Genomic DNA, 14,172 nt, shown 5'->3' with positions numbered 1-14,172 from the left:
GGGGAGAGATTGAAACTGCACCCGGCTTATACACACTCTGTCACAGGGATGCTCATCCCTCGCGCATGCTTGCTCCAGTTAGATTATAACGTGATGGCTTGCCACGAAGTGAATCATAATACATATGTGTTGCGGTGTGTATCTGATCATGAAGAAAATCAGCAATATGCAGCTCTATTAATAAGAGAGAGTTTGTGTTTGTGTGAGTTAATGATGGATTGAAGTGAACAGAAAGATGAGAGAGGTTAGTCTTCGCCCCATCATACACTGCTACTAAATACTTTTTTGATTTGTTGTTGTTTTGGCTTGTTTTCCAATATAAATATCTAAAACTCCTGTTGTCTGAGAATGTTAATATAATATTAAATATTTAAATATTTTAAAATATCTAAAAATCCTTAAAAGAAGATACATTAATTTGAGAAGCAGCATATAAGATATTTAGACTTGCTTTTAGAGAATAGTTCTTGAATCTAAGTATATTTTGTCTTTACTGCTCTCGCAGAAGTATAACCAAGTGAAAAAATACACTTATATTTAAGATACATTCTCTTAAAGCAAGTCTAAATATCTTATATGTTGTTTCTCAAGTAAATGTATCTTGTTTTAAGGATTTTTTGACAATTTTAAATGGAAAACAAGACAAAAACACTTGATAACAACAGGATTTTTTGCAGTGAATTTCTTCACTGAATTAAACTTAATAAAAAGTATTTTTTTTCCCCTTTAATTCCGTGAATGTCATGTAGAGGTTATTTTAAAAGATGATTTTGTCCTCTTTATTGTTAGTAAGCACATTTAATACAACCTTTTAAGTCGGGCACAAGCTGAATAATCAGTTAAGAGCTGATGATTAATCGGTGCAATAATCGCCCAAATAGTCGAATAATCGTTCTAATAATCATTAGATTAATGGATTATCAAAATAATCGTTAGTTGCAGCCCTAATAGTACAGTTAACTCTTATATGTCTAAATATCAAGGACAATTAGATTTTCCAATTCATGACCCCTTTAATAAATTAACTATCATTTTATTGACCATTTTAATTTCTGAGAATGCTTAATTTTATGAGAAAAGTACTTAATCTGTCAAATATATATCATTTACGATATCATATAAGAGGTTTCACAAAAGCATTTGTCTTAAGATGGTTATTTATATCTTCAGCTTTAGTGTGTCAATAGGAAATATAAATGTTAGACTCCCAAACATTACTTTTGCAATAGAAAAGATTAGAATAGAAGAACAGGGAGCCCTGCAACACATGTCATGGCCCCCACAGAGCCCCTCAGTCGGGTCAGTCTGGGATTACAAGAAGAGACAGAAGCAACTGAGACAGTCTAAATAGATAGAAGAACTGTGGTGAATTCTCCAAGAAGCTTGGAACATCCTATCTGCCAACAACCAAGAAAAACTGTGTCCAGGTGTACCTAGGAGAATTGGGGCTGTTTTAAAGGCAAAGGTGGTCACACTGAATATTGATTTAGCTGTTTTATGTTTACTGGACTTTGTATGATGTTAACTGATAAATGTCATTATTTTTGAAGACATCCTCACTATGCAACAATTTTCACAAGTGCCTAAAACTTTTGCACAGTACTGTGTGTGTATATATATATATATATATATATATATATATATGAAAGAGTGGCCGTGTAGCACTTTCAGAACATTGCTTTGTTTGTTTAAGCATCCCCACCAGCCCGACACAGCAACATTGGCTCAACCAATGGCATGAGTTTGGGAGGGACGGTTGGTCGACCAATGGAAGACAATAATTATTTTTGAAATTCCATTTGGTGACACTAGTGGCACCATAATTACACTCTTCAGCTTTTTATTCTGAATTTTGCTCAACCCTAGAAAATAACTATCCCAATTTATAAATGTTTACATCACTTCTGTGCACCGTTTGGTATGATCTGTAATATGTATATAAAGTGCTGTGATTCAAAAGCGTGCCAACGAGCCATTCAAATGATTGTTTAATGATAAGAAAATATTTCCTGTGCAGACTCTTCATTTTCTTGTCTCTTTTTCGTGAGTGATCGTGGAGTTCAAGGAGTGCTCTGTGTTTTGGCATGTACTGACGGCTCGTTTTGCATAATACCATTTCGACAAATCTAAATGTGAGAGCTCTTAGCTGACAAAATGAAACCTGCAGCGGAGTGGACCTGCTGAAAGGGGTCAGGCTACAGCTAGTGCCTGAAATACTCAATAACCTCTCAGGCATCTTGAGAGTGCTCCAGAAACACAAGACAGCCGTGATTAAGAGGGAAAATTAAATGGGAGCAGTGTGTGGGAGAGAATGCATGTTTTAAATAATGGTTGAAACGGCACTCGCATGTTTGTGTTCTCGCTTTAACTCTCCTCTACATCTGCTAAGAATGTGCAACAACATTCACAAGTCTCCACAAAAAAGTTCGAGAAATGCAGACTTCAAAATGAACAGCAATGATACATTAATTAGTAATTCACTGGATTCACCACATTAAATAGTATGCAGGAATACAATTAGCGTGCCAAAATCAAAGTGGGGTTGGGCGGTAACACATGCACTGTGCAAAAATAGAAAAGTGACAAGCGGCAGAGATTTTGCATACCGTTTATATTGCGGGAAATGCATTTGCGTGGTTATCATGGACAGAACTACTCTGCAATTTACCCAAGAGAGCGACAAAGAAACATGGAGTAAAGTGAAAAAACAGAGCAGGATGTGAGCCAAACAAAATGAGGAAGAACCTGAAGGACGAAAATCGAAAGAGAAAAAATCTTATGAATGTGTTTACATGTCCGATATGACACGATTATGGTTAATAAGCTTACAATGTGAAAGGTCAAGTAAACGCTTTAAAGAGGTTTCTGTTATCAGGGTAAGGTCATAAACGGTTTAAGCAAAAACCGATTGACACATGTAGATTTTTGGCCATTTCACGTTTTCGCTTTACCGTTGTTCAAACCGGCTTATTTAAGTGTTGTGTGCATGACGGTTTCCGTTCTGATGTCAAAAGCAGGGAATTATCCGATGACTGTAAATTTCATGTAAATGTGCTTTTCTTGCATTGTCGAATAAGCTGATTTTGGTAGTCATCAGCGCACTGGTCAGGGTCAGAAATGAATGCTGGCTTGTGGAAAAAATGCCACTGAAAGTTACAAAAATACACCCGAAATTCAAAATCTTGGGGCAAAAACTGGATTCCCTCTTAACATAGGATTTATTTTCGAATATTGTTTTTCTAAGCGCTAATACATATCACAAAATATGACGTGGATTTTCTAGGTAACAGCCATATGAAAATAATTTGGAATTTATATAAATTTTATAAAGGATGAGTCATGCTTAAAGCTGTGGTACAGTAGTTGGTATGTTTAATTCTACCGTATATTAATGCACAATAAGACCAGAACCATGCACGAGAAAATAAATGTGATTAATTTTGGTGTCATGTTGACATTAAAGCAAAACTCATATGTGAACAATTCAAAAGGAAATACTTTACTTGGCTTTCTGGACAGCTGAAAAAAATGCCGTTTGGATGGACAAATGGATTTCTGACCCACTTCAAAAGCGACTGTTGGTGGCCACATCAACTTTAAGAGCTTTTGAGGCATCATTACACGCCATGTGTGTTTGTTGTCTCCGCTTGCGGTGAAAAAACGAGATGAAAGCAGTGTGCAATGGCAGATCTTAGGGTCAATTTCTCTGTCATCCATCATCAAAGGCCTGCAGCCATATTCCCATATCCTCCCTTCTCCTCCACGCCATCTCTACACGCCATCTCTGATAACGAATGGCGAGTCTGCTTATTGATCTGTGTCAAAACCTCCCGCTACCTGCTTTCATATTGCAGACGGGATGGGCTAGGGAGGTCCGGAGAATAAAGCAATGTTAGATTTACAGGCGTCTACACCAGGGAACGGGTCAAAAGCAATATACTTCTGCATCTTTTATTTCATATGTTGTGCTGTGAGCAAAGGCTTCTTTATGTCAAAAGCGGCAGATTTTATTAACCAAAATGTCGGCCTATTGGCTGCACATATGACTGGATTGTATCCATGGGATCAATAACACCCTGACCGGCATATAACACAGTGAAGAGTGCGGTGAAGTCCATTGCTTGCATATTAAGTTACAAATCTCTTAATGAGAAGATTGTGTTTGGCTTTGTGGCCTTTTCTTCTTGACCTCATGAAACAAGTCGCTGCGCTTTTGAAGCTTCTGTCAAATGATTCAAAAGGGTCACTTTGTAGCGATCAGTCTCATTAAAATTCAGAACTAATGTTGGGGAAATGTGCTCGAGAGGATGTGTTGCTGTATTTGCTGTTCTGTAATAATTAGAATCGACGCTGGGCTCTGCGCTTTGATTTCCATGTGACATTTTAGAGCGTCGTTCCCCACTGATGTTGATACACGAAAAACATGCCGCTCACATGGCAAGACATCAATCAATTATCTTGCGCTTTAACAAATCCTATTTCTTGTTAGAGATAACAAGAAAGTGGAAAAAGTCTTTGGTTCTCTTACCGTTTCAACTGGTCGGCAAAATTTCTAACCCATTTGAAATTCATAGTGCCATCTGGCTTAAGAATTTATCATATATTTGCAACCAAACGATACATGCATTTTAAGTTAAATTGTTTTTTTCTTGTGGAAAACGGGCCAAAAATACTGATGACTCATCCTGCACTAAACAGATTTTTATCCAATCAAATTAGAGGTCGACCGATAGTGGATTTTGCCGATACCGATAACTAAGGTGGTGGAAAAGGCCGATAACTGATTAAAGGAATATTCCGTGTTCAAAAAATTTTTGGCATAAGATTGATTACCACAAACATTTATTTTGACTCGTCCCTCCATTTAAAAAAAAAAAAGAAAAAAAAGAAAAAGAAAAAACCTTGGTTTCAGTGAGGCACTTATAATGGAAGTCAATGGGGCCAGTTTTTGAACATTAAAATACTCACTGTTTCAAAAGTATAACCACAAGACATAAAGGACATGTGTGTAAACATGATTTTAGTGTGATAAAATCACTTACTAACCGCATCTGTGTAAAGTTGTAGCCAATTTTACAACCTTGTTACCATGACGATGTTATGTCAACACACCATAAACCCCAAAATGACTATAAAAATGACGATTTAAACAACATTACAGCTCAAATAATACACAAGTTTTAACAGAAGAATTAATGTAAGTGCTATTATAAAATTATAAGCTTCACATTTCTGTGTTTAAACCCTCCAAAAATTGGCCCCATTGACTTCCATTGTAAGTGCCTCACTGTAACCTTGATTTTTGCTTTTTGTTAAAGAAAAGGAGGGACGAGTCAAAATATTTTTTTGTAGTAATCAACATTATGCAACAAATGCTGTCAAGTGAGCTTAACTTGTATTGAACCTGGAGCATTCCTTTAATCAGCCGATAGTTTTTGTTGTTGTTGTTGTTGTTTTTAATCGATCTATACCATAATATAAAATATCTTATTCTTTCCTTACTATGAAGGGCACAGACACTGAGGCTGCAAAATGAAATCCCAAAAGCAGTTTATTGTGCAACCAAAATCCCAATAATAACCAGAGAAATGAATATCTGGTGCATAACACGGGACTTTTTACTTTAAACATGCCTGCAACACACTGGGACATTTATTTTGAAATTACAGAGATTTGGCTCCGTTACAATGTTCTTTGTGTAAGTATTTTATAGCCTATAGATTCACCAGTGAAAGAGTTTTATATGTATATATTTCACCAGATAAGGTTTATTAATAAGAAATAAAAATTGGGGGGAGAGAAAAGAAAATATCAGCAACTATCTGCATCTATTTCTCCCAATAACCGATAGTTCCAAAAAGCAACTATCAGTACCGATTAAACGGTAAAACCGATATATTGGTCTCTATTTAAATAAAATGATCCCTACAATGAGAATGTCCCTCCCCTGCAACCAACAGCAAAACAAGTTTATGGCTGGGACACTAAAGCCTTGAGAGCACAAAAGTTTGGTTCTGGAAGTAAAATTCCCATTCATTTATTTCATAGGGGAATACATTTCTAGCAATTACTTAAAAACCTTTAACGATGTATGGTACATGCTTCTGTGGAAGTCATCAGTCCCTGTTATTTCAACTGCATTTCAAAAAAATCATGTTTAATTGCCGAATTTGTGGTGAAGAGCTACACTTCCCATGATCCTGAAGAGAAACGATCTGCCAATCAGAGAATCACGGCAAACAAAGTGCACCAAAAGAGCTCTGCAGCAACCGCCCAATCCCATGACGCACTGTGAATGACGCAGAGTCGCTCTCTTAACATTCTCAAACTACTTATATATTTGTATAAACAGCATCTGAATATTTTGCCAAATAAACTTGGTTCTACCTTCGTTGTGGTGGTTGTACAGGTGGGCGCTAATCGCTTGCAGGTCAGATCGTTGTTGGGCGTGCTGTTTGTCCCGGTGACTGGTGTGGGCAGCAGTGAGGGGATAACGGGCAAAGGGAGGAGCCCGGGACGATTGTTGCCACTGGCGACAGAAGAAGCAGGTGTAGAGATGCAGCCGTTAACGGTTCCGCCACAGCTGTTGTTGATGGCACAGCGTTCTCGCCGTTCCCACATGCCGCGGAAATCCCGCTCAAAACGCTGATGGTACCTCGACATCATAACAGAGCGGATCAGGGGAACGACATACGCTAGTGATCACAGGGAGCTGGAGACAACCTAAAGGAAAAGACAAGAAAAAACATCTTATATATAGTCTCAAAGAAGCCTTGCTACACTTAAAATTATTTATTTAAAAAATATTTTGAAATTGTAGTTTGCCAAGCTACAAGCTACTCATGAAGTAAATAAACTACAGTCATGCTGGTCTTTTTATAAAGCAGCTAACTACATTGAAGCTACTTGAGAGGGCAACCTCTTATTAAATTATATCTCAGGATATAATTTATAATTTAATTAGAACTATTTTTTTTTTCTAGAACAAACACAATAATGGATTTTTGAATGCACAATCTTAATTAGGATGCATTAAAATTGAACAGATACATTTACACCACTTTTTGGAGCTAGAACAAAGACTAAAGTATCTGAATAGGAAATTTGTTCATTTGAATTCTAGACATGTAATGTTTAACAAAACTGAAGACCTTTGTGGCATTTAAAAATATATATTTATATATTTTTAAACGGCAGATTTTTTTTGGTGTTTTTTTTTTTTTTTTTTTGGGTGGAATTAACTGGAAAAAGAAATCTGATTATATTGCGATTTTCTTGCAGTCAATGCAAGGAAGAACCTGTTGTTAAGGTGTGTTGTTAAGCAACGTGCTGCATTGTAAAATTCGACTGATGTGCAGCTGTGCATATATCAGCTATTTTACAACAGCTTCAAATGTGGCTTATAGTCAGAGTTTAGAGTCTGAACTACCTGTTTTAAAGTCTTTTTTTTATTTTATTTTATTTATTTATTTTATTTGGAATTCTCAATTCTTCCCAATGCGCTCTAAGTCCTCATGGTGGCATAGTGACTCGCCTCAATCCGGGTGGCGGACAACGAATCTCAGTTGCCTCCGCGTCTGAGACCGTCTATCTGGCTTGTTGAGCGTGTTACCGCGGAGACATAGCGCGTGTGGAGGCTTCACGCTATTCTCCGCGGCATCCACAAACAACTCACAACGCACCCCACCGAGAGCGAGAACCACATTATAGCGACCACGAGGAGGTTACCCCATGTGACTCTACCCTCCCTAGCAACCGGGCCAATTTGGTTGCTTAGGAGACCTGGCTGGAGTCACTCAGCATGCCCCGAACTCACGACTCCAGGTGTGGTAGTCAGCGTCAATACTCGCTGAGCTACCCAGACCCCCCTAAAGTCTTTTGTTTTAAACTCCAGTGTCAAAGGTTTTTGCACTGTTGCAAGACTTTTCTTTAAAGTTCCAAATAAATCATCAAAATAATCAAATACGATGAAGAGCCTTTTCATTTTGAAAGTATTTATTTCACTGGATAATCCCCAAAAATATGCATTACCACATGTTCATTTAATTTGCATTTCCAGCAAAAATTGCTCTATCGTGATATATACCATTAGCATGATATAAAATGGCACATACTATAAGATTTTAATGATACCGCCCACCACTAACAGCCAATCAATTAACAGCGAAATAGCAGCGCAATCAACAGCACACAGATAAGAAGAGTCTCCTTCACAGACGCTTCAACAGCGCGGAGTAATTGCTCCGACTCACAGACCTCATTTAAAGAGCATGACACATTCACTGCTGCACACTTAAGAGATAAAACTAGACGGATAAACCAGGGGCTGTCATTTAAAAACAATGTGCCCTGCCACTTTGAGTGCTCAAATACTTATAAAACATATGACTGCAAATGATTGAATTTGCTCAAGATATCCCTTGCCCAGTGTGTACGGAGCAGTGAATAACGCATAGGGAGACTGTAACACGCAGCTTAATACAGAGTGTTCAATAATTCAACAAAAGGATAAAACAACTTTATTAAGTTATATGCTATACAGTTGCTATGAAACATTAGACAGGCAATAAATGTTAAATCTAAGACACATGCATTGAAGAAATAACATACTGATAATTTCATGCATGCACTGCGCTGAGAAAACAAGAGTGCAACAGTGAGTGAAGATGCAAAACTACTGCATGTGACATGGAATGAAATCCCTTGGAATTCCACAATGTATGCGAGAGAGGTACAGTGCTTTTTTCAAAGTCATTTTTAACTCAGTCTACAGGCTTCAGAACAGTTTCTGGAATAAAAACCAGTCTGATTGTTTCTGCTCGGAGCACGACTAAAAACAGACAGGAAAAGAAATCCTGTTGGTGGTGCTTCATTTGTTTCTCATACACAAGACTCTAATAAGGCGGAATATGTAAATCGTCAATGTGGGATAAAAAAAAAACAAAAAAACAAAGATGCACAAATGGCTTTGATATAATGAACTGAGCTTGTTTTAAATATATACAGCATTGAGTGTTGCCTTCTGAAACTGTGCATTGAAAATACGCTAACAATATCATTAAAAATATTCTCCTATTGCTCGATACTTCCTTGTGTACCTTCATGTCTCCTGTTGGAGTTCTAAAGTTTGCCTAATGATCTACAAACAACATTTCAGATCTATCAAGAAAACAAAGATAAAGGGGGCCTGGGTAGCTCAGTGGTAAAGACGCTGGCTACCACTCCTGGAGTTCGCTAGTTCACTAGTTCAAATCCCAGGGCGTGCTGAGTGACTCCAGCCAGGTCTCCTAAGCAACCAAGTTGGCCTGGTTGCTAGGGAGGGTAGAGTCACATGGGGTAACCCTCCTCATGATCACTATAATGTGGTTCGTTCTTGGTGGGGCCGTGGTGAGTTGAGCGTGAAGCCTCCACACGCGCTATGTCTCTGTGGTAACTCAACAAGCCACATGATAAGATACATGGATTGACAGTCTTGGACACAGAGGCAGCTGGGATTTGTCCTCCACCACCCAGATTGAGACGAGTCACTACACCACCACGAGGACTTAAAAAGCACATTGGGAACTGGGCATTCCAAATTGGGAGAAAAAGGGGAGAAAATCCCCAAAAAACAAAACAAACAAAGATAAAAGAAATAATTTCATTACACTTTGCGCAACTCACAAACAAATGAGTTACAAACGTCAACCAAGCAACTGATATAATGGTAAACAAACATTTTTGGATTGATGTTTTGATATCATGTTTTGATACACACACACACATATACACACTGTATACAAATACAGAACAAATATAAATAACTTTATAATTGTTTTTTTTTTCTTTTTTTCTCCCCAATTTGGAATTCCCAATGCGCTCTAAGTCCTCGTGGTGGCGTAGTGACTCGCCTCAATCTGGGTGGAGGACGAATCTCAGTTGCCTTCGCGTCTGAGACCGTCAATCCACTCATCTTATCACGTGGCTTGTTGAGCACGTTACCGCTGAGACGTAGCGCGTGTGGAGGCTTCACGCTATTCTCCGCGGCATCCACGCACAACTCACCACGCGCCCCACCGAGAGCGAGAACCACATTATAGCGACCACGAGGAGGTTACCCCATGTGACTCTACCCTCCCTAGCAACCGGGCCAATTTGGTTGCTTAGGAGACCTGGCTGGAGTCACTTAGCACGCCATGGATTCAAACTCGAAACTCCAGGTGTGGTAGTCTGCGTCAATACTCTCTGAGCTACCCAGGCCCCCCATAACTGTTTCATTTTTTATTAAATCATTTGTTATATTGCATAAATGCGTATCTTTAAATACATGTTGTTATATGAATGACAAATGTAATGACTAAATGAATAAATTTCACAAACCTTTAAATACAAAAAACAATTCTTGCTTCATTTCGACTCAGATTTGACTGACAGTAATGTCTTTGCTTTGTTAATTTGAGTTTGTTAAGTGAAAGATTCATCAGAATGATTCAAACCAATAACTTGTGTGTTGGTGAGTTGTTTAGAATGATTCATTCCAAAGAACCGGTTCATAAGAGTCATTTGGAATGGTTCACTCACAGAACCAGTTCATAAGAGTAATTTGCTTGTAAATTGGACTATATTATTCAAGTGTTGTTTGTTTTCAATTGCAGCCAGCGAACATAATGCAATAGAAGGATGTTGGTGTTGGCGTTATTTTGCTGTACACTTTTTTTTTTATCACATTATATTCAATTCAAACTGCAAGCTTATAACTCAGGTAAAATATTATTTCTTTTGCCGTGGCGCTGGAGATTCAATAGCGGGGGAGAGATGCAGGAAACACTGGCGTGTATATCAGTGACTTCATACGTGGCTCATCCAATCAGATTTTAGAGCTGGAAATATGTGTTTAATAATGGACAATACAACAATAAGTAACTACAACTGTCTACACTCCATTGTTTAATTTCAATTATTTTCATCTGTACAAAAAAAACTCTCTGCTAAACTTTGCATGTATTATCTCGATTCAATCTCTCCAGTATATGCACGTCACGGATCAGTTCATTCATTCCACCACTTCAGACACGCTCCTGGCATTAGTGAACAATAGAGGAAGCAGTATGCCAATATGAGCTTCACAACACCAACACCTGCAAATCAAGGACTTGTACTCGGTCCTTCTGTTTTATTGTACTGAAGTGAAGAATGATTTGAGAGGAGAGTGACTCACACTACAGCAAAAGTGTCTGTTGTTTGGTGGTAAAAGCCCTCCTGGTTTACAGGTGAAATTCAACTGATCACAAAAGAGTCACAATGCTGAGATGAGCTACGTGTGAACATTTTTAAAGAGACCAAATCATTGGTGGTGTTTCTTAAGGACATTCTTACTATTGCTATTCTGACTACTTAATGTTAGTGATTTGATTTTGAACAAACCTCTGACCCTAAGTATTACATTTATTCATTTGGCAGATGCTTCTATCCAAAGCCACGTCCAGTGCATTCAAAGAATACATTATGCATGTTCCCTGGGAGTCAAAGCCATGACTTGGCATTACAAGCTACATGTATTAAAGTTAGATGAATAATAAAACAAAACTTCATCACAGAACTCGTCCCACACATACTGTAAGTTATAAGACTTACAATTTTCACCTGGCGGACCACAAATGCCCCAGAATGCCATAAAAGCGTCCAAAATTCAAAAAGTGGGGAAATGAATTGATTTGTGTTGTATTTATAACATCTGACATATTTCCTGTATTATATGGTAATAAATTGATTAAATGGCAGACAGTATTTTGTTATGATAAGAAATGAATATATTTTGACAAAAACAACAATGTGAACTACGACATCGCTCGGACGTTAGCCAATCGAAACAGAGGTCATGACCAAATAGTCTTAACGGTACTGTAGCAATGCGGTAATTAATGCGGGTCAGAGAGAGGGTGGAAAACGGGTCAGTGAATAACTGTTTTTATTGCAAATTTTTATTCGGCTAACTTTATGAATTAGTGGACTTTCGTTGGGGAAATGATGATGTTCATTTATGCTAACTGCTATTGAACATCTGAAAAAGTCCACCGCAAAGTGCATAATCCTTTAAAAGCACTAAAGGAATTGTTAAGGAACCAGAATCATTACGTGCAGGCTAATCTGAACTGGATTCGATTCTCATTACTCCCTTAAAAACAGCACATTTAATTTACTTGCTTTAAGCAGTACTTTTTTCCTCTGCAAAACTGCTCTATTCTGTCAAGTCCTTATCGAACACCAACTGTTCACACTAACTAGAACAAACCAGTTCCTCTCCAGTCCATCAAAAAGTGAAAACACAAAGCCGGTATATCTCACAATGCATGCCAAAACGAATCAAATGGAAATACTTTTCTTAATCTCATTTTTAGACCACAAGGCACAGAAATCATTGAAAAAGATGTCAAGAAGAAACATAAAAACACACACAGAACACATGGTTTAGAGATTAGATGCTCTGAAATGCGATCAGAGTTGTGTGACAGACTTATGATGCCTCCAGTAATGGGAAAACAAGCAGGAAATGTATTCATCAGGATTAAGCCTCTTTGCTAAAACACAGCGGCTGCTATTTCACGCTGTAGAGTGCCTCATCAGAAAGGGCGTATCGCTCAGGCAAGCTGAGTTCATCTGCGGTGAGCGGCAGTCCTCTCCTGTCTTCAGTTATGCTTCTCTAGTAATGCATGAATGCCACCTGACCGCAGACAGAAACTACTAGCAGTCTCCCGGTAGACCTCAGAGACATTCATAGTGCACTTAGATTGACCTCGGATCTCACAGCGCTCCAAACATTCCCTCGGAGCATCTCAGGATGAGACTTCTGCATGTGTCACATCAATTATGCCCATCTGTTTTGTTTTCGTTTTACTTTGTTCTAAATTAAACAGACTGTTCATGCAAAAAAAAAAAAAACCTCATTATTTACTCACCCTCGTGTCATTCCAAAGCTGTATGATTTTCTGTCATGCACTGACGAGATTACCGTGACGTCAGTTAATGCTGGATATGAGCAGTGCTGCAGTTTTAATAATCTTTTAAGCATTACATAATATCATAATGTTTGATAATGCAAATGAAAGCTATTATGAAGTGATATCTATGGTTTATAGTGAAGAAAACCAGTTTTAACTTGTTTCAATGGGCATGTATGATTATGTCGGACATATAACAGGTTGATGAATACACATCCTCACACATTTAACACACTTATAAAGTCTGACAAATGTGCCATTTATGTGCAATATGCATCTTTACTACTTCATTCATGATAACATTTGACACATTCAATATTCAACCTTGATAGCAGCCAGATTCGACTGAACACGTGGAAGTACTGGTAATATGTTATTATTTACATTTGCATAAACGGGTTTCATTCGTCCCATTAGATCTTCCATAGTGGACTTTGTTATATATAAAATCATCATTAGATCATATTTGACCTCAGCGGTTGCACTTTAGAAATGAAAAACATCCGTTTGCTCTTGGGCAAATTGGTTTAATTGGAGCAGACGCGATAACGATGACGGTGATCCGTGAAAAAAATCGTAATTTATGTCAATCCTGAGTATTTCCTGATCCAAATCTCTAATAATCTTTTGGAAACGGGGTGTTTCAACCACAAAAACAGAACTTTGGGGGCATTTTAGCTCAAACTGAGCAAAGCGGCCATTGACAGCGGTGCTTTTCTGTAAACAGTAATTTCATTCAATGTTCTATAGAACACAAAATGAGAAATTTTAATGAATGTTTATGTAGCCTCTCCCAAAAAAGGCAAAAAAAGCACCATAAATTCACCACAAATATATCATAACAGTAGTCTGTACAACTAATGCACTTTATTCCAAGTCTTCTGAATTCATACGACAGCTTTGTGTTGGAAACTGACTGAAATTTAAGTCATTATTCACTGATAATCTTGCCTTCCTTGCCATGGTCCATTTTGTAGCTTGATGTGATGTCATTTTAAGGATAGAGCTTGTAGAGCCGAAGAGGGCGGGGCCGGGCTGGAATGACACACGCCTGGTCCCCAATCAGCCTGATGGGGCGCGCGAGGAATAAAGGCGGCCGGGGACGACAGTTCGAGAGAGAGAATTACAGGCAGCTGCCCTGCATGTGTTTATGTTTTTGTTTAAGTTTATTATTAAACTATTAAACCCCCTTACC

General features: G+C 38.1%; 1 protein-coding gene across 3 annotated transcripts in view; it reads right to left on the bottom strand.

Moving 5' to 3' along the window:
* LOC127410695 (kelch-like protein 29) overlaps nt 1-14,172 on the bottom strand; it is a 174,852-nt gene that overhangs the window by 137,375 nt on the left and 23,305 nt on the right. For 2 of the 3 annotated variants that reach the window (XM_051645862.1, XM_051645863.1), the window contains exon 2: nt 6,388-6,723. In XM_051645862.1, coding sequence (XP_051501822.1) covers nt 6,388-6,666 — 279 coding nt within the window. In that variant the 5' untranslated portion in view covers nt 6,667-6,723. Of the gene's footprint in view, nt 1-6,387; nt 6,724-14,172 lie in introns of those variants that run through there. The other variant, XM_051645864.1, reaches the window with a different exon arrangement.

Source organism: Myxocyprinus asiaticus, chromosome 20 (genome assembly GCF_019703515.2).
Source record: "Myxocyprinus asiaticus isolate MX2 ecotype Aquarium Trade chromosome 20, UBuf_Myxa_2, whole genome shotgun sequence".
NCBI classification, from domain to species: domain Eukaryota; kingdom Metazoa; phylum Chordata; class Actinopteri; order Cypriniformes; family Catostomidae; genus Myxocyprinus; species Myxocyprinus asiaticus.
The sequence above is the reverse complement of the archived record's forward strand: the minus strand, read 5'-3'. Positions and strand labels throughout refer to the sequence as shown.